The sequence below is a fragment of the Apostichopus japonicus genome, chromosome 19 (assembly GCF_037975245.1).
Source record: "Apostichopus japonicus isolate 1M-3 chromosome 19, ASM3797524v1, whole genome shotgun sequence".
NCBI classification, from domain to species: Eukaryota; Metazoa; Echinodermata; class Holothuroidea; order Aspidochirotida; family Stichopodidae; genus Apostichopus; species Apostichopus japonicus.
Genome location: NC_092579.1, coordinates 19,833,520 through 19,855,949, shown reverse-complemented (window position 1 = coordinate 19,855,949; position 22,430 = coordinate 19,833,520). Strand labels below are relative to the sequence as shown.

General features: G+C 36.1%; 1 protein-coding gene across 3 annotated transcripts; it reads left to right on the top strand.

The window, feature by feature from the left end:
• The first annotated feature begins 2,629 nt into the window (after positions 1 to 2,629).
• On the top strand, positions 2,630 to 22,306 carry LOC139960252 (uncharacterized). Of its 3 annotated transcripts, none has more exons than XM_071958457.1 (13): positions 2,630 to 2,786; positions 8,446 to 8,515; positions 9,057 to 9,234; positions 12,228 to 12,523; positions 13,182 to 13,318; positions 13,591 to 13,762; positions 14,923 to 15,042; positions 15,764 to 16,036; positions 16,727 to 16,875; positions 17,811 to 18,027; positions 18,620 to 18,991; positions 19,168 to 19,434; positions 20,390 to 22,306. In XM_071958457.1, the coding sequence occupies exons 2-13, from the start codon at positions 8,458 to 8,460 to the stop codon at positions 20,449 to 20,451; spliced, it is 2,301 nt and encodes a 766-aa protein (XP_071814558.1). In that variant the 5' UTR covers positions 2,630 to 2,786; positions 8,446 to 8,457; the 3' UTR covers positions 20,452 to 22,306. The 3 variants fall into 3 exon arrangements, with proteins under 3 accessions (XP_071814558.1, XP_071814559.1, XP_071814560.1); XM_071958458.1 differs by lacking the exon at positions 2,630 to 2,786 and adding an exon at positions 8,075 to 8,148; XM_071958459.1 differs by lacking the exon at positions 2,630 to 2,786 and having other exon boundaries at positions 8,428 to 8,515.
• Positions 22,307 to 22,430: the final 124 nt, after the last annotated feature.

The following is a 22,430-nucleotide window of genomic DNA, read 5'->3' as shown; positions in this document are numbered from 1 at the left end:
GATCTAGAACAAGACAATTTATTGGCCAAAATCTGGCTAATCAGGATTTGTAAACCATGTAACATGTTGTAACAATACATGTATGTGGTTCCATCTTTTTAGTTCCTTCCAATATACATATAACATTTATAGAGAGGAGTCATAAAATACCTCAACAAGAAGAATAACTAATATAAAAGGTGAATTTTTTTTTTTAAGATGATAGGATATCATATCAAATACATGTACACATACAAAAGTTAATACATAAAACAGTATAACAAACATACTACAACAAACAGTCCAAGAATAACTAATATAAAAGGGGGAAAATGTTAAGATGATAGGATATCATATGAAGTACATCAACACATACAAAAGTTAGTACATAAAACGATATAACAAACAGACTACAACAAACATTCTAAGTGCTCGGATGGAATGTATAAAGCAGCACGGTAAATAAATAAGTTTCTGTAAACTTACGTTCGGTATTTTGTGGGGATTTCTTAGATTTATGCTAGTTTTGTGCAGGAGACTTTTTAGAACAGTATACAAAGGGTGATTCTGATCACTGATAATCTTATTAGCCATTCTTGTAAACTCAGTTCTTGCAGCAGCATTTATTTGTTCTAAAAGTATATTGTAATCTAAATTAAATATCGCTGATGTGTATTTAAGAAACTTCATTCTTCTTTCTTTGCTTTTTTTTTTTGCAATATAAAATGGTACCAGACAGAAACTGCATAGATCACATGTGCCAGGGTAGAATAATAGTATTGAAAACATTTTCCTTTAGCATTTTGGTTAATGAAAGACACAACGTATAAGCCACACTAGATACTATATAATATACTTTTTTTAATACCTTGATGCTTTGCAAGAAAAGGTCAAACTGTCGTCGCTGTATACTCCCAGTACTCAGTTTTGGTGGTTCTAGCCACCTCAGATCCCTCAATACTAATAAGTTGCGATCTTGATAATATGAGACCTTCATGTTTCATGGTTTTATTTTCAAAACATATTTCCTTTATTTTGGGGGGTATACACAATTAAGTCTTGCGGTCACATGTTGGAACTATGTCATTTACAGAACACTTGTCAGTTTCAATAGAGCTCTTAGGAATTGTGCATGACACAGCAGTATCATCGGCATATTTTGTAACAGAAATGTGTGAATTTGACCTAATTTCATAAGTATATAGTAAATAATATAGCAGATAATGGACCCCCCCCCCCTTAAGGCACACCAACCTTTATTTCCGATATTTCCGATAACCTTTTATTCAACTTAACTTGTCTAGACCATCCTTGAAGAAATTGTGTCAGCCAATGAATAAGCCATGTTTCTTTGATAAGTCGTAAAAGATCCTTCATTAATTAATTTGGCAAGACAGTTTGAAACACATTTGAAGAGTCAAGAAAAATACCCTTTGCTATAATTCTTTCCTTACAATCTAAATGAGACACAATATCATGGATTAATCAAACGTTTGATATCTTCAATACATGGATTCTTCGAGTGGCTTGCAACTTCCGTTCTGGAACAGTAAGTGCCTTCTCCTTTCTTATGTAGAGCAACCTTATGGGTTAACAATCCCAATGTATGGAAACCAGGGCTGAGGGTGTATTAGTTTGGTGATGTTCATTTGGTTTGTATGTCCATGTTCTGACTTGGTTTATTTTTCCAAAAGGTCTGGTATAACTTCCCCTTTGATCCTGGACTTCTCAGCCTTTGGAAGAAAACATCCCAGGTTCTGTCAAATCTGAAGGTTGCTATACAGATTTTCTAGTAATTCGGTCTAAAAGCTCCCCCCCCCCTCCTCCTAGTCCTTTGTAGCAAAATAACTACTTAAGAATAAACTATGCTAGTATAAGTTTCATGTAAAAGTATGTGACCTTCAACTATGTAACTAGGTATTATACTAAGCCAGATAAAGGTAATTATAAGTTAGGTTGTTTTCGAGACTTGCTGCTCACGTAGATGCCTGTCCAATAAGCCAAAGATTGTGGTTGGGTTTTATGTCTCTTATATAAGAACGTCCGTGTTGACCATGTCAATTGTTGAATAATTGAATACTGAAATTAGACTGTGTCCCTAGGACACATATACGCACCATTGGTCTCTGTGATAGAAATTGCAGCGCTTTGTCTGATGAACAACTTGTCAAACAGCTAAGAAGATATAACAGAATATATTTATCATATTTAATGACCCTTGACATATTTACTAAAGACTGAAGAAGGAACCGAGAAATGATATCATCGAGGCACCTGTGCTTCAATTCTGTATGATTTTGCTTTACTTATTACAATGTTTGTTTTCTTTTAATGGAGATGAGAGCTTTGCCAAAGCTGAATTCAAACTATTGAAGTTTTTTTTAAGCATGACATAATAATTTTATATTGGTTTTCAGTGACATTTACTGTTAACATTCTATCTCGGTAGTATATGACGAAACGAGAAAAAAGTAAACAAATAAAAAGAAAAACAAATGAAGAGGTTCCAGATCCGAGTGCCCTGTATCGCTCTTATCTCATACTATGACCATACAGCTGGAATTTAATCCTCTACTCACGTAATTTCTTACGTCGGCTGTTTAGAAAAAAAGTCCTCCCCTGTTCCAAAGTCCATGAAAAACACCGCGTGAGGCATAAAGTATAGAGTCAAATTGCTACAAATAATTAACCAGTAAGAGAGATAAGGCTGTGTAGAGGAAAAACGCCATCGTCATTCTACGAACAAGACTTGTAAGAAGAAGAAAGAATTGGGACATGTTTATTTTTAAGATATAGTGCATTTCAAGGTAAGATTAAACATTTCATTTAAACACGGTTATCAACAGAATGTTTTTGTTTTTCATTGATTTAAATGGCTAAGTTTGTCTATCAGAAAAAAACTGTTGATGCATCTTTTGATAGAAACCAAGAAGATACTCAAACAATGTCCAACAACTAAAACACCATGACTGAAATAGACCTACCGACTGTTTCATGAAATTAAATTCAGCAGTTTTCACGGTTATTCTGTAATTTTTAAGTCCATTTTATGTACATGAATGAATAAAGCATAATATGTGTGTCAATATCATACTCAATTAATTCGTTGTTCCCTCAAAATCTGTCAAAAGACTTCAAGCGTATATATGCTCGGAGCATTACGTCACTGCATTCCGGGTTCTATATTCTAAAATGTACGATGAAAACTGTTTGGACAGATTCCGTTTCCCAATCCCATAAACAGGCGCGTAGCCAAGGGGGGGGGGGCGAAGCGGGCGACCGCCCCCCCCCTTGAGCATATTTTGTTTCTATGTTTTTATGATATCGCTAGTAATTCCAAGCTTAGATGCAACTTACCAGGCCGCTGAGAAGTGCCATTGCCAGCGATCTGGGAGGCATTTTCAGCCAACCTTTTTGTGTACGCGTAGCGCCAACTTATGGTGGCGCTTCGCTTAGATAGTTTCAATGCAGAATCTACGGCTCTGATAGTTTGCCTACAAGTTCGCCCCTCCCTTGGCAAATTCCTGGCTACGCGCCTGCCCACAAATAACTTTCGAAGAAAAAATATATATGTGATCACTTTCTGTGGAACAGACCACATGTAACGAGATTGAATAATGAACTTGTTCACGTTTTCATTTCATAAGACTTTCTCTCATTTGAATGACACATATACAGATTGAATTTCTCCGGTTTTGATCTTTACAATCTATTTGTATATATTGATGTAAAGCTTGTTATAAAAAAGCGGAGGAACCAAATATAGACTTTCTAAAAGAAGTGAATGTTTTGTTAGTGCACTGCACCCTTAACTACATATTTATAACTTTAATTACAATGTAAATATTTCAACGACACATAGGGGAAACCAAGATGCTGTTAACAAAACGGAATTTTTGTTGGCGTCTTGTCGGCCATTCAAGCAAACGAACCGCAAATTACCTCAAAAATGACTGTTGTTGATCAAAATTAAGACATCCATAATTTTTTTTTTCACCGAATAAAGATTGATTATTATGAACGATTAAACGATTAGATTTTCGTCTCCCAGAAACATTATTAATATTAAATATTAATTTTTTCAACTTCGTCTGGTCATGTGAAATGATTGATGATGTTAATTCTACAAGCTATACTGACCTACCATATACTTTATCATGGTCATTTGTATAAAGTAATCGAATATCATTGAAATCGACTTCAACATTAACTCAAAAATCTCTGTTAAATGATGACATTAGGCAGGATTTTCGTCTTGATTTGCCAATAAAAAATATGAGATCTAGTAATGTTTCTATGCTGTCTATAGTTATTCCTATTTTCAAGTTCTGCACTTTAAACTGAAGGCTCCCTTAAGGCTAAAGTGGGGGTGACGTCACTTTGTAGCTGCTGGTCTCAATTTATGTTATGGTTCATCTATCATTCTATAAGCTCTAAATAACGAAATCAACACATGTTCGTTCATGTAAACAACAGAGGTACCTTGGATGACATTGAGCACCATTTGACCTTCAAGTCATACATTTGGAATGCATTGTATAAACACGTTGATTGAAGCAATAAAGCCCTTCTTTCTTTCTATTGAGTTTTCTGTTGCATCCGAGGAACTGACGTAATGGTTTCTGTCAGAATATTACTATAACAAAAAAAATCTCAGTTTAGGACATTACGTAAATCTAACAACAAATATATAAGTTAACACTTTATAAATTGAAAATACTTCAACAATATTTTGAAAAGTACCAAAAATGTAGCACCATTTTGCATGAAAGGTCCCGCGGATTTACGAAAATTGGCAACTCTCTCCGTTTATACCTCTCCCCCCTGGGACGACATATACCCACATAACATCTTAGACCCCACCCTTCATAACAAAAATGGTGGTTGCGCTGCTGGTCTCTGTGTTAGACTACGTAGTCCAGTCGCTTTAATTGATCATCCTCTTGATGTTCAGGTTCATTTCTCAAACATTATATAATTGGTATAGAAATACAAAATGAACTCATAGCAGTGTTTTTGAATAGTCAGCAAAGTATCAAAATCAAATAGATCTGCATGTAAATATGTTATGACACTAGATCAAATAAAGCTTCTGTAATAATGTTTACCTAACTTTAAACTCTCATGCATTTAATATTTACCTTCATAATCATGTGTGTATATCTTGGTATATCGCAGTCATGCCGTTCCAAATGATGGAAGAATAATGAATGATAAAAAACACCTGTTTACCATCAGATTTAACAATGCTAATTTGTTTAATCAATAATAAATCATTTTAAACGTTATTCATTGTTGAAATATGTCAAGTTGCTTAAACACATGATAAGGAGTAAATTATTTTGTACATAAAAGGGTCTTGTATTGATAATATATGTACTAACCTATAAAGGTCATCGCGTTATTAATATACTAACTTAAGAAGGTTAATCGTTACCTATATTAACTGCAGTCATGATATTACATATTTTGTCATGTATCTTTACGGTAGGATAGTTGGCCTAAGTCATTAGTCTTAAAACAAACAAAACCACAACATCGATAATGACAACAACATCATCAAACAACAACAATGTCAACATCGGTAATAACGGGGACAAAATTACAACATTGACAATAACAGCAAGAATAGTAAAAGTAAGAAGGATCCACATGCAACTATACAATTATAAAAACACTGTAAAATTTGAGTTATTGTTAGACAAATTTAAATCATTTCCAACAACTATCCTATTCGTGTAGCCAGTACTATTTTCACGTTAGTTTACTTCAGATATCAACAGTAATAAAGATAAATTTTTTTAGGAGAATTGATCAAATGTTTTCTTCATATATAGGCCCTATATACATTTTCTGCTAAATCAGTCTGTTCAAATTACTGCAACATTGGTTTATTCGTTTTCTTAATTCTTTCCTAGTTTACTTGTTTATTTATTCTGGACTATGTATATTCTGATATCACAAATACTATACAAATAATCGTCATTAACAAAACATTGATTGAATGCACCACTTGCACCAACCGAAATATTAATATCTGAAACGGAAACTCACAGAACTCGGTCTCTGCAAAACGCAAAATAAAAGATAAATCATAATGGAATGGCTGTGGCCCAAACTACGTTTTAACCACGCCCTCAAAAATAATCTGTGTCATCTGTGACTAATTAATACTTTAACTAAATGATTCGTGAAAAGGACTACTGTCAATCGGTAGGAAAGCTCACTTCGATACGGGAAGGGGCAGGTGGAGGGTCGGTAGGGATCTGGTGTATTATATAACCCCTCTCCATTCAATATTTACTTCCAAATTTGATTTCGTTGTGCAGCGTGTTTGTTGTGCATGAGATCTTTAGCCATATTTAGCAGCTGCCTCCAAACACGGTTTAACTCTGTTAGTGATTGCTGTGTAGACTATGATTTTACGATTCCCGTATACAGAGAAACCACAACTCACGCATGCAGAAGCCTATATACACTTGAAAGTAACTCTTAAAGCAAAGTCTTCACGTTCTAGTTAATATTTCAACCTAATCACGTGACACTGTGACAGCAGCTGTGGTGTAACCCAGCCTTTTTTTTTCTGATTTATAATCAAACTCTTATCGTTCTATAACAACGACAAATTCGTCATCTATAGTTAATATCAGGGAGTGTGAGCAAATCGCTGGTATATCGACAAAAGATAGCAACCAGTTGAAGTCATCATTCCATGATTCACTTTAATCGTGTTCAATATGTTGTTCGTAAATACCTATATACACTTCTAAACGGCATCAATCATGCCACCATTGTACCTAGACATATATCGCATCCATATTTAGTTTCTTTGCCATATAAATAAAAACAAACCTATAAAATTGTCGATTGCACTCAATTGAAATTCTGCATATTACTATATTTAGAGAGTAACCAATATGAAAAGTGATATAAGAAAAGTGTTTAATTACTCTGCGTATAGTGTGTGTAGAACAGGTTACACTGACATAAAACTTGTTTAATCGCATTTATTCAATCAAGACGAATTTTTATGATGTTTACAAAGAAATAAACATTTAACTGCGATGCCTAGATATCAATTGGTTACGAGATACAAAAGCTGAAGTGTTTTTAAGTTACCGGCATAAGGATTAAAACGGCTGGTTGTTGTATGTAGCCTACGAGAGAAAACTAAAACGCAAAACACACTGAGTAGAGCGTATAACTGTATTACTTCCGCGAAATTTCTTTTCACAGTAACTATCAGCATCCGAAAAGGAGTTTGCAGGACACGGATAAAGGACTGGGAGAGCGAGAGAGAGGTGGAGGAGGAGGGCAGGGGTTGGGGGGTGGGGAGGGATGATTTGAGATGCCGTCTGTGATATGTCACCTTACAAAGACTGAGGTTATGAACTGCATCTTTCTTTGATTGATGCATGATATAAGGACACAACAATGGTTTATAACAGCACGTGTGCAATTATTTAGTCTTGGAAAGTTTAGTGTCCTTAAACAACATAGGAACATACATCCCATATACGTAACCATGGCGCCTGCATATACATATATCTCTTAAGGGAAAGTCACCCAAGCCAAAGCCTTGGTACGAAAGCCAAAAAAAATTGATCCACTCGAAGCCTGTGTTTCCTTAATACTGAGACTGTAAACATGTGGTCGTTGTGCTGTTACGTCGATTGAAGTATTGTACGAATCCCTTCTAAAGAAAAGACATATAGCTTACTATACATTATGTTGGTCAAATGTATTTCAGAAAAGTCAGCCAGGATAGAAGCCTGGGCACGCAAACTAATCAACTTCTGTCTCGTTACATCGAAACGATAACCAATACGATAATACGTCACGTGTGTACCACGAGTCCCTATGAAAAGGAATACAATAATTACACAATACGTCGGGTCAAAGGTAGCTTGGCGAGCGGACGGTCTGCAGTGTTTATTGTGTACCGCTTCTAAGCCATTTATTCTAAGATAAGTAGGCTATTGTTTTCAGATACACCTTACTATATACAGTGGAGTCTGACGTCATCAACTTAGCGACCTTCACCTACAAACTTCTTAGAGTAACTGCTTTGGTCTATATGATAACTTCTTGTAGGACTTGATCTTTGTTCTTCGGAGTACTTACTGACACGAATCGCCTGAACTGCTGGGCGCACCTTGCTGAGTTTGGGTACTGATCATGTCATAACTGTTTTTATTTCTTTTTTAATGGTTATTTTTTTACTGCTTTTATTATTAGCATATTTATATATATATATATATATATGTATATATATATGTATATATATATATGTATATATATATATATATTTATATATATATATATATATTTATTAATATATATATATATATATCAGTCCTCAGCATAAAGTAACGACAGAAGACCGTGTTCACTGATGAAGACCTTCAACTACACGTCATAACAATTGTTATTTAATGTGTATCCATATATTGTTATAAATTGCAGGTTCTCGCAAAGATGTTACGGACACTGTTCGTAATCGCCGTCTTAATCGGCAGCGCCCTCTCTGCGTTCGGTGAGTAATACTGATCAAATTAAATGTTTGTTGAAAAGAACGGAGACTTTTTACAAGATTTCATTACACTTGGGATGTCTTTGCCAGATTTGACAGTAGTTACGTAATTCCTTCGCATATTGTATTGTATCCTTTTGTATCCTTCAAACATTTCTTACGGATGATCCTTGCGAAGAAAGACGTCGATAATTAGTCAGTCTCGTTACATCGAAACTATAACCGCTTGACAATGACGATGTTATAACGTCAAGTGTGTATTACGAGTCCCTATAGGATAGGGAAAAGATTAATTACACATTACGTTGGTCAACAGTGCACTCACTGTGTCAACTGACTATCATAATATTTCTTCAGTTTATAGAATGTTTTATATTTCGAAGTAGTCAAGCTCGTATATTAGTACTAGCCTATAGAGATCACAGAAGGGGTTGAGTGCGGGGGTGGGGGTGAATCTTTGTGTTGAATCTCTAGCGCGCTTTCCTGCTAATTTTACCAATTCATCGTTATAACTGACATTCAACTATATATATTTTTGTTTCAGATTATTCAGAATGCGGAAGACAAAGAGATGATTTAGACCCAGAGATCAAAATCGTAGGCGGGAAGCCAGCACAAGATGGGGAGTGGCCATGGCAGGCCGCCCTCTATCGGTATGGTCGACGCATATGCGGAGCTACAGTGGTACATCCTGAATGGATCATCACAGCAGCACACTGCGTGTTAGTATACACTTATTTTATTTGGATTACGATTTATGTTTTAGAAGGGTCATTTTAGTGAGAGACTTATGTATCATTTTATATCCTTGAAAAGAAAAATATTCCACAAATAGTTGAAAACCTCATCTCAGTATATATATCTCGAGATAATGGTTGTTTGAAAGTAACCTATTTTGACTGGCAAAAGCCTTGATTTTTCCAGAGAGTGAAACATAGTAGGTATATTCTAGGTAGTCTGCATCTATAAAAAAAATCCAGTAATTTGTAACGACTTATTTTCTGTCTTCACGCAATCAATTTCAGATACCGGAATGTCCCTTTAAAAGGCACTAGCATGCACCTAACTGTTATGTTAGGCCTGGGCAAATGATTAATTCAATTAGACTACAAAAGTACATTATTTGTGCCTGGCCTGGTCCAGTCATGTGTGAAAACTTGGCTTTATCGACGGGCAATTAATTTCCAAGCGATGATAGCGCCTGCAAAGATAGAAATGGGGAAGTCGTCGCAGTTTTGTGATGCGGTTCACCTTCTCGCCGGGTCTAGCCTATAACTAATTGTAAACACGTGCGTGAGTACGCGTGATATATATAGCACTGCGCAAACGCGCGGCGTAGCCTATGTCTATTCCCTGCATCGAAGGGGGCAAGAGGACAAATTGGGCCTAGTCTATGTATAATTAAATTATATTAACGCGACATAAGCATTTCACTTATTTGACAATGAATGGTAATCTTCCTAGTGTTAAAAAAGAGTATAAAATTGCACAATACTTTGATCACTGTTCAAAGTATGATTCTAGAGTCAAGACTCCCACCCTAGTTTTGTTCAGTGTATAGGGTTCACAAAAGAATGTAGTCATATTAACTTCTAAAACGTCATTGCCAGATTGCATCGTTAATAAATTTGTTTATTTGAAATCAGTGTTTGCTGGCGGGGAGATATGTAACTCTCGTTATTGTTATTATCAGTACTAATGATAAGGAAAGCAAACAATTGCGAAACTCGTGAAAACAATCATTTACAACTGAGACAGCTCGGTGTGTAATTAGACTCCGTACACCTTAAGTATTCTTCGAACCATCCATGTAACCCTAGTGTGAAGGTGACTGCCAATTGACTAGTGTGCTTACTGTTTACTTTGTGTATTGGAAGTTGCATGACCATATTGTCAAATTTGATGCCGCATAGTTTGGATAGTTAATATGACGTAATGCAAGAAATGATAGAGCGACAAGAGGACCGAGGACAAGAGGAGGAGGAGGGGAGGCGGGAGGGGTAAAGAAAGAAAGGACGGGTGAGATTGCAATCTAGGGCCATCGAATCGTCACAAAGTCACAATCTCACATAAAGTACATGGTTTAGATTCACAATGGCAAAGTGCTGTAGGCCCATTATGTGTTTTGATTGGTAACAGGAATTGTGAGAAAGTGTATTCGGAAAGTTTTCCATGAGCTCCCCCACCCTCTTCGGCTTACTGCCACCTTCCCTCACTCAGCCAGTGGTGTCGCCGGAAGGGAGCCTGGTGAGATTCGTGCCCACCCCCATGCAATCAAGTATAAAATCATTACAAGCTAAACAAACATATCCAAATGTATTAAATTTCAAGGATAAATCAAAATGAAATTAAAACAGAAAAGAAAAGCTTTTGAAGAACATCTTCCATGTTGACGTCACAGAACACATAAATGGTGATCCATTTATTTGTGTTAGGAGGTGGGTTGGGGAGGGTAAGCCGGTCAAAATAGGTTACTATTCAATCAATCAATCACAACTAAATAGTTACTATCAAGATATTGGAAGGGTGTTTTCAACAAACAATAATCGTCGTTCAGTTAAGTGTTACATTATCTGCAATTCTGAATACCCACTTTTAATAGCACCATGCATGTTGACGAGCTTAGTAGCCATAGAAGTTTAGCTATATCAAGCGTACACTCTATAGGCACAGCTTTGAACACAATTTTTAATCATTCAATTTAGTCAGTTGTTGCACATTAAGCCCGGGTCACATCTGCGCGATTCAACACGCGATTCAACTCGCAACTAAAATCACGCGAATCAGAAAAGTTGCTTCTGAGAAGTTGCGCTGTATAGGACATTGCTCTATTGCAAATCAACCCAAATCGACGGCGCAACTTTTATTGCGCAACAAGTTGATACCCGTGTTTAACTACGCGATTCAACCTTCAATTGTATTGCGAGTTGAATCGCGTGTTGAATAGCGCAGATGTGACCCGGTCTTTATAGGACGTCCTCGAAGCCTATACTAAAATTTATAAGACTGTTACTTCTCTTTGAAAAAGAACAAGTGTAAAGTTGTCTTCAGATAAGATACATTTAATTGTCTTTCCTTTCCTTTTTTTTCCTCTTCGTTCGTTTAGTGATCTTTTCTTTTTCATTTGTTTTTTTCTTGTTTTTTGTTACACCTCTTGTTCTTATCGATCTATATGTTGTTTTCAATTATCTTAAGGCGAGTTTCCTGTAAAAGCATCTAAGTTATTGGTATAGCTCTTCCTCCACCAAGTTTTTGGTATGAGATAATTGTTCCATTTTCTCTGCTGTTTACACAAGTGATAATACACTGTAATTTTATATGAGTGACAACGGCTAATGGAATATATTTTGTTTGGTATACAAATATCACCCTTTGAAATCACGAAACGCCTATATATTGTTTATCCACCGATCATTAATTACCAAATAGTACCTTTAATTACGAGTGTAGTTTGCTCTCTTCAAATATTTATGCCAAAGTTCCTTCAAAGATACGTGGAGTGTAGAATTAATCAAAGATGGCATTGCCTATAGTGTATAAGCATATGCCTACTGTGGTATACGGTACAGTTTAAACGACACCATACATATAATGTGTGCCTATATAACGAGAAATGCATAGTTACATAAGACGTTGATAGTGCTAAAAAGTGACTTTAAATATTAGGTATATTGTGTTCCAATATTATTATTATTATTTTTCTTTTTTGTAACAGTGATGTCATCAACGATCCACCGATCTTTGAATATTTGGTGGGTAGTAACACCATATTGAACTACAATCAATCCGATTATTACCAGTTCCGCCAAACAACGGCAGTGTATGTACATCCTAACTACAGGTTAGATAGTAGCGACTACGACATAGCTCTGATGCGCATGTCCGAGCCTTTTGAATGGGACGACGACGGCTACGTGTACCCGGCCTGCGTGCCTTCGGGAGACATGGTCGATGACTTTCCTCCTGGGCACCCTAGTGTAATAACAGGATGGGGAGCTGAGAGAGAAGGAGGTATTCAATTCCATTCCATGCATCCGATCGCATCCGATCGTTGGTTATATATATTCAATTATATATATATATATATATATATATATATATATATATATATATTTATTTATTTATTTATAAAAATCCTTATTAATTTAAGAAGCCAGTGCTCGTCGAAATGACTACATATTGCATGTTGTAATAATAATATTTGCATTTTATATAGCGCTTTATACCAGCGATATGTCTCAAAGCGCTTTACAGACAGTAATGCTTGAATTTCACCTCTTGAGATACCGCCAAAAGTTATGGAAAGTTATCATATCATAAGAGCAAGTACCTGTACCGTTCTTGAAAATGTTGGACTTTTCCAGATTGTTACCGTTTCCAATCTATACTAACATTATTTGACCCATGATCACACCGCAAAGAACAGAAAAAATGTCTTTGAATGTTGTTGACCAAATTGACACGTGACCTCCTCTAAAATGATTCAGGCTTTGCATATAAAAACTAAAAACATTCAAACTTTGTCCAACTGACCTGAAATGACCGTCACCTTCACCAAATTACCTCGTACTCTTGATAGCGTCACCACAGCACAGCTCCATCTATGGTCGAGACATGTTATCCTTTTTGCTCTCGCGTTGTATAACATGGCGCTCTTTGCTTTCTCCAGGTTTCCAATCTAACAACTTGAATGAAGTTCAAGTTCCAATCGTGGATCAAACATCCTGCAACGAATCTTATAGCGGATCCATCAGTGACTATATGATATGTGCTGGTATCCCAGAAGGGGGGAAAGACTCTTGTCAGGTAAGGAAAAATGTGTTTATATATGTAAATAAATAAATAAATAAATAATATATCAATATAAATAAAATATAAATATATATAATATATATAATATATATATAGGCTAACATATATTGATATATATATATATTACGTTGGTAAGTTATGCTTTTACTGGTAGAACTGTCCTCCAAGTATCCTAGTATGGCAAATAATTTAACTTTCTACACACTGGTATTTCGTAACATGAACTGACTTTATATATGTGACCTAGCTCATTACATTATCCACAGGGAGATAGTGGTGGTCCAATGGTCGCTTTACACGATGAGCAGTGGTATCTCATTGGGGTTGTGAGCTGGGGTACCGGCTGTGCACGACCAGGTTATCCTGGTGTATATGCGCGTGTCACCAGTTTCTCGGACTGGATCGAACCCATTTTTTCTGGAGGGAAACCTGATGGAAGTAAGTCATATTAAACCCATTTTCATTGCTATTCACTAGCAGCTTAGAGGTTCTCAGTTTTGTCGCCATATTTGTAGCGAGCTAAAATTGCTAAAAGTTTTCAACAGTACTTTCCTAGAGTGTCTGATTTTGTTTTCTCCAAATTAATCTCGCCTTATATATTAGTCCCGCGCCTTTTGAGGAGTGTTGAGCCACACAATTAAAAATATCTCTGTGTGGAGAACTACCAATAGAGGGCAGTAAACAGGTTTGCCGACATTTGAGCATGGCTGACCATTATCTGACTGTCTAACCTATTTGGGGTCTGAAGACCTTTCATGCTACTTTCGTAGTGTAGTTTGCCAAATATTCGATGCTGTTCGATGCTTTAAAATCCCAACATATCAACGTTTCTTTCATCATATATGCGTTGCTACTTGCTAGTCAATTCAGTCAATAATTCATCCTAGACCTATGTATATAGTCGCACTGTTTTGGTTTTATACATTATTAACATCATATGCTATCGATATATGCCATATCAGCTTCAGTATCAACAAATGAATGATAAAAAAATAGCTTAAAAAATATACAGATCTATAATTGGTTACAATCAAATAATTAATGATAGTATAGATTACATTAATGGTAACTGTAAATTATTGGTCGCTTATAAGAAATTCATTCACAGCCGGTAAATACAAACTTGTTAGAGAGCTATTTAGCAAACATTCCAAATGTACACACTTCAAGGATATCTCAGTAACAAACAACAAATTAATAGTAAAGTAAATCTTGTCAAGAACACTCCCCGTTGTGACATCACAGAAAACGACTTTTAGACAACAATCGGGGGGGGGGGTATTGGGGGGGTGGGTTAGCCACCCAAAATATGTTCCATTCAAGCAACCATATATTGCGTTAGGGATAATATACAGGGATGGGATTTACAACTAACAGTTTCGAATATTTTGCTATTCCACATAGGTGTCACATTGTTTTCCACCAGAATATCGCTTCGTGTGGGTGTTGGGCTGAGAGGGTGGGGGCGGTTGAGGGGTGAGAGAGGGTGGGGACGGTGAACCGCTTTTATTTTTTTCCGGGACGATTTCACCCTTGGTGACGATGTCAGTAAGTAAAAGTATCATCAATAAATCTTCATTGTTATGTTCTATTGTAAGTGCCTGTTGGACAGTGTGGTGATGACGATTTCCAATGCGGCGGAGGTTTCTGTGTTCCGAAAGATTGGCGCTGTGATGGATATCGAGACTGTTACCAATCAACTGATGAAAATTACTGCGGTAAAGTCTATAGAATTCATTGAAATCCCTTTTTATTCTATTATAATTTTGTGGGACACAAAATTGTTTATATTTAAATAGACGGTCGATAACTTGCGCAGTTTTGTTGTGTTGTTGTATTTAAATAGATCTCTTATAGCCCTACAATAGGGGATGCCCAGTTCTGCGAAACATTACACTACAGGAAGTGGTCAGAAGAACGCAAATATTGTTACAACATTGCATGGAACTAGAGATATATATCTTTGTATGATTACATCATACCGCTTACAGGTTGCTGATGTCTCCATCAGCAATGCTGTGTAGTTCACTATGACGTCATGCTATGCATCATAACTTCAACCACCGCAGCTGATGGTGTCATTAGCGGTAATCGTTGGTGTCAGCATTGGCCATTGTTTGCTGATATGATAATATAATCATGTAACCAATCCTTTATCATTTCCACAGCATGGTATTGGCGTAACTGGTTAGACAAGATCATTTTTGGATGTAAACAGGTGGTTTGAGAGGTATAGGCGTACCCATATTTTATCTGGAGAATAAAAAACAAGCTGTTTCGGTCTGGAGGGGGGAATGGGATGAGCGGATGACGGAGACTGGGGGTGGGGGGGGAGGGGTGGGAGTAGTGATGTTTAACCTTGGATCTTTTCCATTGAAGGTACTCTTCAATTAATGAGTTGTTGTTTGTCCCTGTGTTTTCTTTCACATTTTTGTATAGAGAGTGCGTTGAAACCGTTCGACGTATATTTGGATAAACGGATTGATCCTACCAGTACAGGACTCGGTAACTTCAATGCCTCAGACAGCAATGGATGTGGATTGGAGTGCTTGGAGACAGACTGCCACGCTTTTGATGTAATGCCAGACCTCAACGAGTATAACGAGACAGTGTGTATATTAGCAACGACTGGTGCTTATATGACGATAGATCTTGCACTTAATGAGAGCAGAGAATTGGAAATCACCCACTTCCGTCGTGGACCAATTATTGGTTTGTTTGATATTTACTTGTATTGTCTTTAAATCCAGCTTTTTGTCTTCCTAATATTAATTGTAACGGTGATTGTGTATGTGTCACACCTTGAATCAGTCGAAGTAGATTTTGTTTTAATACAACATTTTTTTTTGACTTTACAAATAGTTATGCAAAACAAATGCGTTGATTACAATGGATTCTTGAGACAATAGAGTCTATAGACGTAACCGTCATGATTATTTTCAACTAAAGTTTTAAATTTATTATTTTTCTTTTAATTGAAATGTTCTATAACGAGAGTAAGTTTAGTTTTCAATGTGCATTATTTTTGGGGGTGGGGGTGGGGTTGGACGTGGGCTATCTTCTTTTTGAAGTATAAATATTCATAATTTACTTAACTTTTGTAGCAAACTGAATTGTGGGAAGAGCAATTATCTCCTCAGAAACATCAGTATCCACTTCCCAACTTTCTCCCACTTATGCCCACTCTCACCCCACTTCTCTTCCACTTTTTCACCTATAGGCTTAAAATGTACTGACTCTGGATCACATGTTTTTTAGTACAGATATCATGCCATTTCCATACAGTGCTTTATATATATCTTTGAGGACGTGGAAGCGAATCAGTGTCGAATACGCTGCTTAGTTTCCTCCTTCATTGCCGCCTGAATATAATATTACCGAACTTTTTGTTATTCTCTGCAGAGCCAGGAAGCGAACTAACTAGCGCTCTTGGAACCATCGTTTCCCCCGCCTACACGGCCGGAGAGGTGAATGCCAGTGCTGGTGCTATCAGATACACCCTAGACGTCAATGGAGACTACTACAATCACCTTACATTCAACTTCATATCGGTGAGTATATTCTATAACTATATTATTACAACTGGTATTATTAAAATTTTATTTTAATTAATATACCGCAAGTAATAACAACGTTCTATACTACGACTGAATATGTTAAAATAATATTGCACAATCGTTTGGAAAGAGTAGTTAGACAAGGAGGATGTATGAAGGGTAAGGATGGGCGCAGGAACCCCCCCCCCCCAATGTTACCCTTTCTTCTGGTAGGTTTAGAGTTCAGTCGGTCAGTAAACCTACGCAATAATTGAACCGTGAAAACACGAAGGTTTATTAGTTACATACTTTAAACAAAATATTTTAAAAAAAAATTGCTATTAATAAGTATAGTCCAGGTGAACATTTATTTTTTTACGGATGAAAGCTTGAGAACATAATTCTAAGCATCCTGGTTAAAATGTGCATTATATGCCTATATAGGCATACATCGTTTTCGAGATATTTGAAATTGACACATCTTGTATATACCAAACGTGAACTTGAAGCAAACAGGTGTGACGTCATGGATTTACTACATGCTAGTGCTTAGTCATTCAGTTTGATCCTTTGCATTAGCAAACGGAATGTCAAATAAGCAAGCCTATCGTTTTTTACCCGGTTCATATACTTCATAATAGTCTAACGTTATGGGTTTTTTTCCTCAAAATTTCCAAGGTAAACTTTTGGTGAAACACTGAAATTTGAACATATTAGTAATAGAAGAAATTTGGGTAAAAAAAAAACACTATTACAATTTTTAATATTCCATCTCCAAAACTAAGCTCTCGACGCCTCTGTTCCCCACTATTCTCCTCTCCGACCACATCCGACCTACCTCCACCCCCTATTACCCCCATTCGCCCGCCAAATTCCACCTGCCTGTAAATTTATAAGTATAGTATTGTACCATTCTTCAACATCGACTTTTCGTGTCTTTAATTTTATAGATTAAGGGTCATGATGCCGGAGACACGTCAACCTGTGACGATTATTCGAAGCAGAATCTGGTCGTGATACAAGCGATGAACTCGGATATGGCTTATATAAACTGTTTGAGTGATATAGTCGTGGGTACCAACATAGAGATTGACAGCGAAGATGCAATCTTGGAACTTTATTCGCATGAACCAAACGATTACGGATTTGTTGTAGATTATCGAGCAAGTGAGTATGTATATGAAAATTGTCAGCAAGTTTATCTGCCCATATCAATCAATCAATAAGTCGATCTGTCGGTCGGTCGGTCGGTTAGTCGGTCATTCAATCTGAAGCACAACGCACGGCTGATATGCCTTCTAAAACAAGTGGTGCTCTCAGGAGATTCTTGAATGTTTCGATATCTGTGGGCGTGAAAGTACCTGGTTATGTCATCCCCTTCTATCTCTATATTTTACTTCACACGAAAACGTGATGGTTATTTAGTTACATGGGTCAATATATATATATATGTTGAAATAAAATTATAGATATGAATTGTCACGAGAACCAATATCATGCATTCTGCGATCTGATTGGTCAAATGGCTATTGTTGTAGTGAAACTAGCTCTTGCTTCTGTATTTATAGTTTAACAGTTTTCAGGCAGAAAATTCTACCGTCACCGGGAATTTTTCATCCCGAATGATTTATTATTTTATACAAATGCTTTGTTTTACCTTTTACAACTAACCACTTTTTAACACCCGAATGATTTATTATTTTATACAAATGCTTTGTTTTACCTTTTACAACTAACCACTTTTTAACACTTACGATAGGTTGGTTTTGTGATTCCATGGAGACCGGTGCCCCTGGATATCTCGTCTCTCCAAAATATGGGATAGCGGAATACCCTCGTAACGTCATGTGCAGAAGTATGATCCACGCCCCCATGGGACACAGAGTCTATTTAGAAGTTGAATTTTTCCGAATCGAATTTGATGGTGATGAAGAAGGCAGCTGTACCAGTAACTGGGACACCCTAGAAATATTTGACGGCCATGACCAAAATGCAGAAAGTCTTGGCAGATATTGCGGTGACCAGATCCCAGAATGGTTTATGTCCACTTCAAATGGTCTATATGTCGTGTTCCAGTCCGATTCTTCAGCCCAGGAAACCGGTTACAAACTTAACTACTACTTTATTGCAGGTACGTACTACAGATCGTGAATTAATCGGGGCCCATGAGAAATGTTTTGACACTAAGGGGTTGCATTGGTCTGTGTTTGTATTTGCGACGCTTTAGAAAAAACAATGCAGAAAATTGTTGTTCATTAATAACTTATTATATATTATTTTCTATTTTGTTTTAAATTGTCTCGACAGAGACGAATGTGACTGTCTCACCTAGTATGCCCCACGATACACCACCGGCCACGACCGAAGAACCATCATCATCCAGGGATCCTGAGCGAGTGGAAGCGGAGAGACAAATTCAGGATTTGGAAGATGAATTGAAATCTTACAAGGTCGGCATTTCAGCAGTGATTATTCTTGGAACTATACTGGTAGGAGTGCTAATTGCGGCTATTGTTACCATAAGCCGTAGGGAGACTAAACTAAGGGAAAAGATAGAAGCTAATGGCTCAAATGGTAAGGAACCATAATTTAACGAAACTTGTTTCAATTTCAGAAAATGGTTAAAAGCTTCGGTAAAAGTTCAACTTTTAGATGAGAAATGCCCGGGCCGGTTTTAAGACCCAGTCCGCCCCTGGTTATAGGATTACTCTAAGTAGGTGCTATCGATTGCGCTGCATCTTACCAGGCCACAACATTTACCACTGGAGGGGGTCACCAAGATAATGAATGTGAAAATTGGTGGCACTATAGAAGCAAAACGCGTTTTAAATACTAGGGTTCTAAACTACAATGGCAGATTGTTATCGTGTGAACTGTGTGAAGGGAAGTAAATCGTTGTGAGTCCACACTTCATCTTCTACTCTAGCATAGCTACCTGCATGAACCCGGACTTGTACTTTTTATTCGTAGTCTACCCCCCCCCCCATTTTTTTGGCCAAATATACTATAGATACTTATTTGAGATTACGTTATCATACTAAAAGCGGAGTCTACGGGTCTACTTTAACACGACAGTAGCTCTCAGGTTAAAATATCAATGATATTTTTATTGTGTTTTCATGTATTGTGCACGATGTCGATCTATGACGAAATATGTCGATCTTTGTCAATTTCAGTTGATCTCCACTTTTGATATATGTTAAGCTGTGTTGCTCTATATGTTGATATATATTATTCTGTGTTGCTCTACGTAGATATATGTTAAGATGTGTTGATCTATGTTAATGTATGTTGATATGTACTGCTTTGCGTAGATATACATGCTAAATTAATCTGTATTGCTCTATGTTGCTCTATGTTGATCTGTATTACTCTATGTTGAACAGTATGGGCTCTATTTTGATATATGTTAAACTGTATTGTTTTATGTTAATTTATGTTGATCTATGTTGATAATGTTGATTTGTGTTGCTCTATGTTAAGTTATGTTGATCTGTATTGCAATATGTTATTTTCATTACCATTACAGGTTCCGTTGACATGGCACATACGGCGGCTTACGACAACAAATACACAAGTGACGATCCTTAAACTAGAGATTGTAGCTGGCAGAGTCGCGACTAATTAATAACAAACAAGAAAAGTTGGGGGGGGAGAAAAGAAGACCTTTCTATGAATCCGCTTTTACTTTTATTTTATTATAACGCAAAACCATAACAGACAAAAAAAAATTAACTCATTTTCAATTGTATGGTAGTTTTGATGGCAATGATGCAAGGACCCTTCATTGTTTATCTGTGGGTTTTTTTTGCCACCGATTGTTTCCAAAATGGTTTCTTAAATTAAGCAATAATTGTCTAAATATTGAGACATAAAGTACAAATAAAAGACCAAGTAAAGATAAAACGTATAGGAGTGTGCAAACTTGGATATTCTTTGCTACTGAAGTTAACGTACTTATTAATTATTGTACGACGGGCTTTCACACTCCTGAACATGGTGAGTCAAAGTCCAGCCATTCATCTTTATTATTATTATTTTAAATTGTTATTATGATGTTATTATTATTATTATTAATTTTTTATTAGGGGGGGATGCTCATTGACATTGCACTGAGTCACTTCTTATCGTGCATTTGACTCTTTTCTGTAGCAAAAAACAAAATGATGCCGGGATTAATATCAACATGCTACGAGTAAAGTCAACATGTTACAATTTAAACCGTCCGTATGTCACGATTGCTTTTAATATGATGTTGGTCTGTATCATTTATCTTCTCATAACATAATGATATGATTATGTAGCAGTCATATTCTCACATTATTATTAGGGAGTTTTAGCTCAGTGGTTAACGCCGGTGCCTTTCAATCATAAGGTCCCGAGTTCAAGCATAATGTATGTCGTCCAGTTACAGAGTTGTTGACAATTTATAATCATGGACGTTAAATATGAATGTAAGAGACTGACTTCGCTCAGCTTGCGGCTTTGATAAGCCAACGATGCATGCTTCTTCGCCAGTTCCTGCTTGCAGGAGGATCTAGAATACATAGATTTGTATGGATATGTATAATCCCAACGTCAATGGGTTGGAATGAGTTATAGCCTAACACCATTAAAAAAAAAAATATTTTCCTTAATTATGAAAAATAATAATAAAAAGTACATATTTAATGCTTGGTTCATGAGAATCACGAGCATATATTAGAATACATATTGATTGGTAATGGGGTCAGTTATAGCTTGGTTCTTTGTAAAATACCAACTTCAAAGTTTTTTTTTGAGTGTCATTTTTGTTTCTTTTCATTTCAATATATATATATATATATATATATATATATATATATATATATATATATATATATATATATATATATATATATATATTGCTAATTCAAGTGAAAGATCTTCATAATACTAATAACATAGTTTATCACATAATATCAGTACAAACTAACCTTATACAGATGCATCAGCTAGACATATTATTATACCAAAAAAAGAGAGAAATATTTGGCAGTGTTTACCTTGTTGCATTGTGAAATAACCGTTATTCTTGATCCATATCTGACTTTAAGGTATGATAATAACGTTTGCTCTATTTTATCCATTTCAACATAAATTGTATTAAAATTACAAATATTAACGAAACTTAGTTGATTAAAAACAATATTAAATAAACAGAGCTACATGCGTTTGAAGAAAGCTCGTTTTTTTTTGTCACGCAAAAATAAACAGGATCTTGTGTATAGTTTAATATTACATTAGCTTCGTGCATATGTTGGTTTATTCGAAAATCAATATTATACTTTTGGAAGCAAAACATAAACAAATACCTTACAATATAAGTGAAAGTTTAATATGATTATAAGCTAAACTTAAAATATTTTTAATATCGTATTGAATGTACATAACTGAAGGGCCAGAATAAACTACATTGTTTCTCAAATGGTTTCATTTATGTGTATCTCCCTATATAAAACATGGACACGATTTTTGAGTATAAGAGTGAAGGAAAAACGTAGCGACAGAGGGGTGTGGCGCGGTGCGGATGGGAGGAGGGGGTATTTATT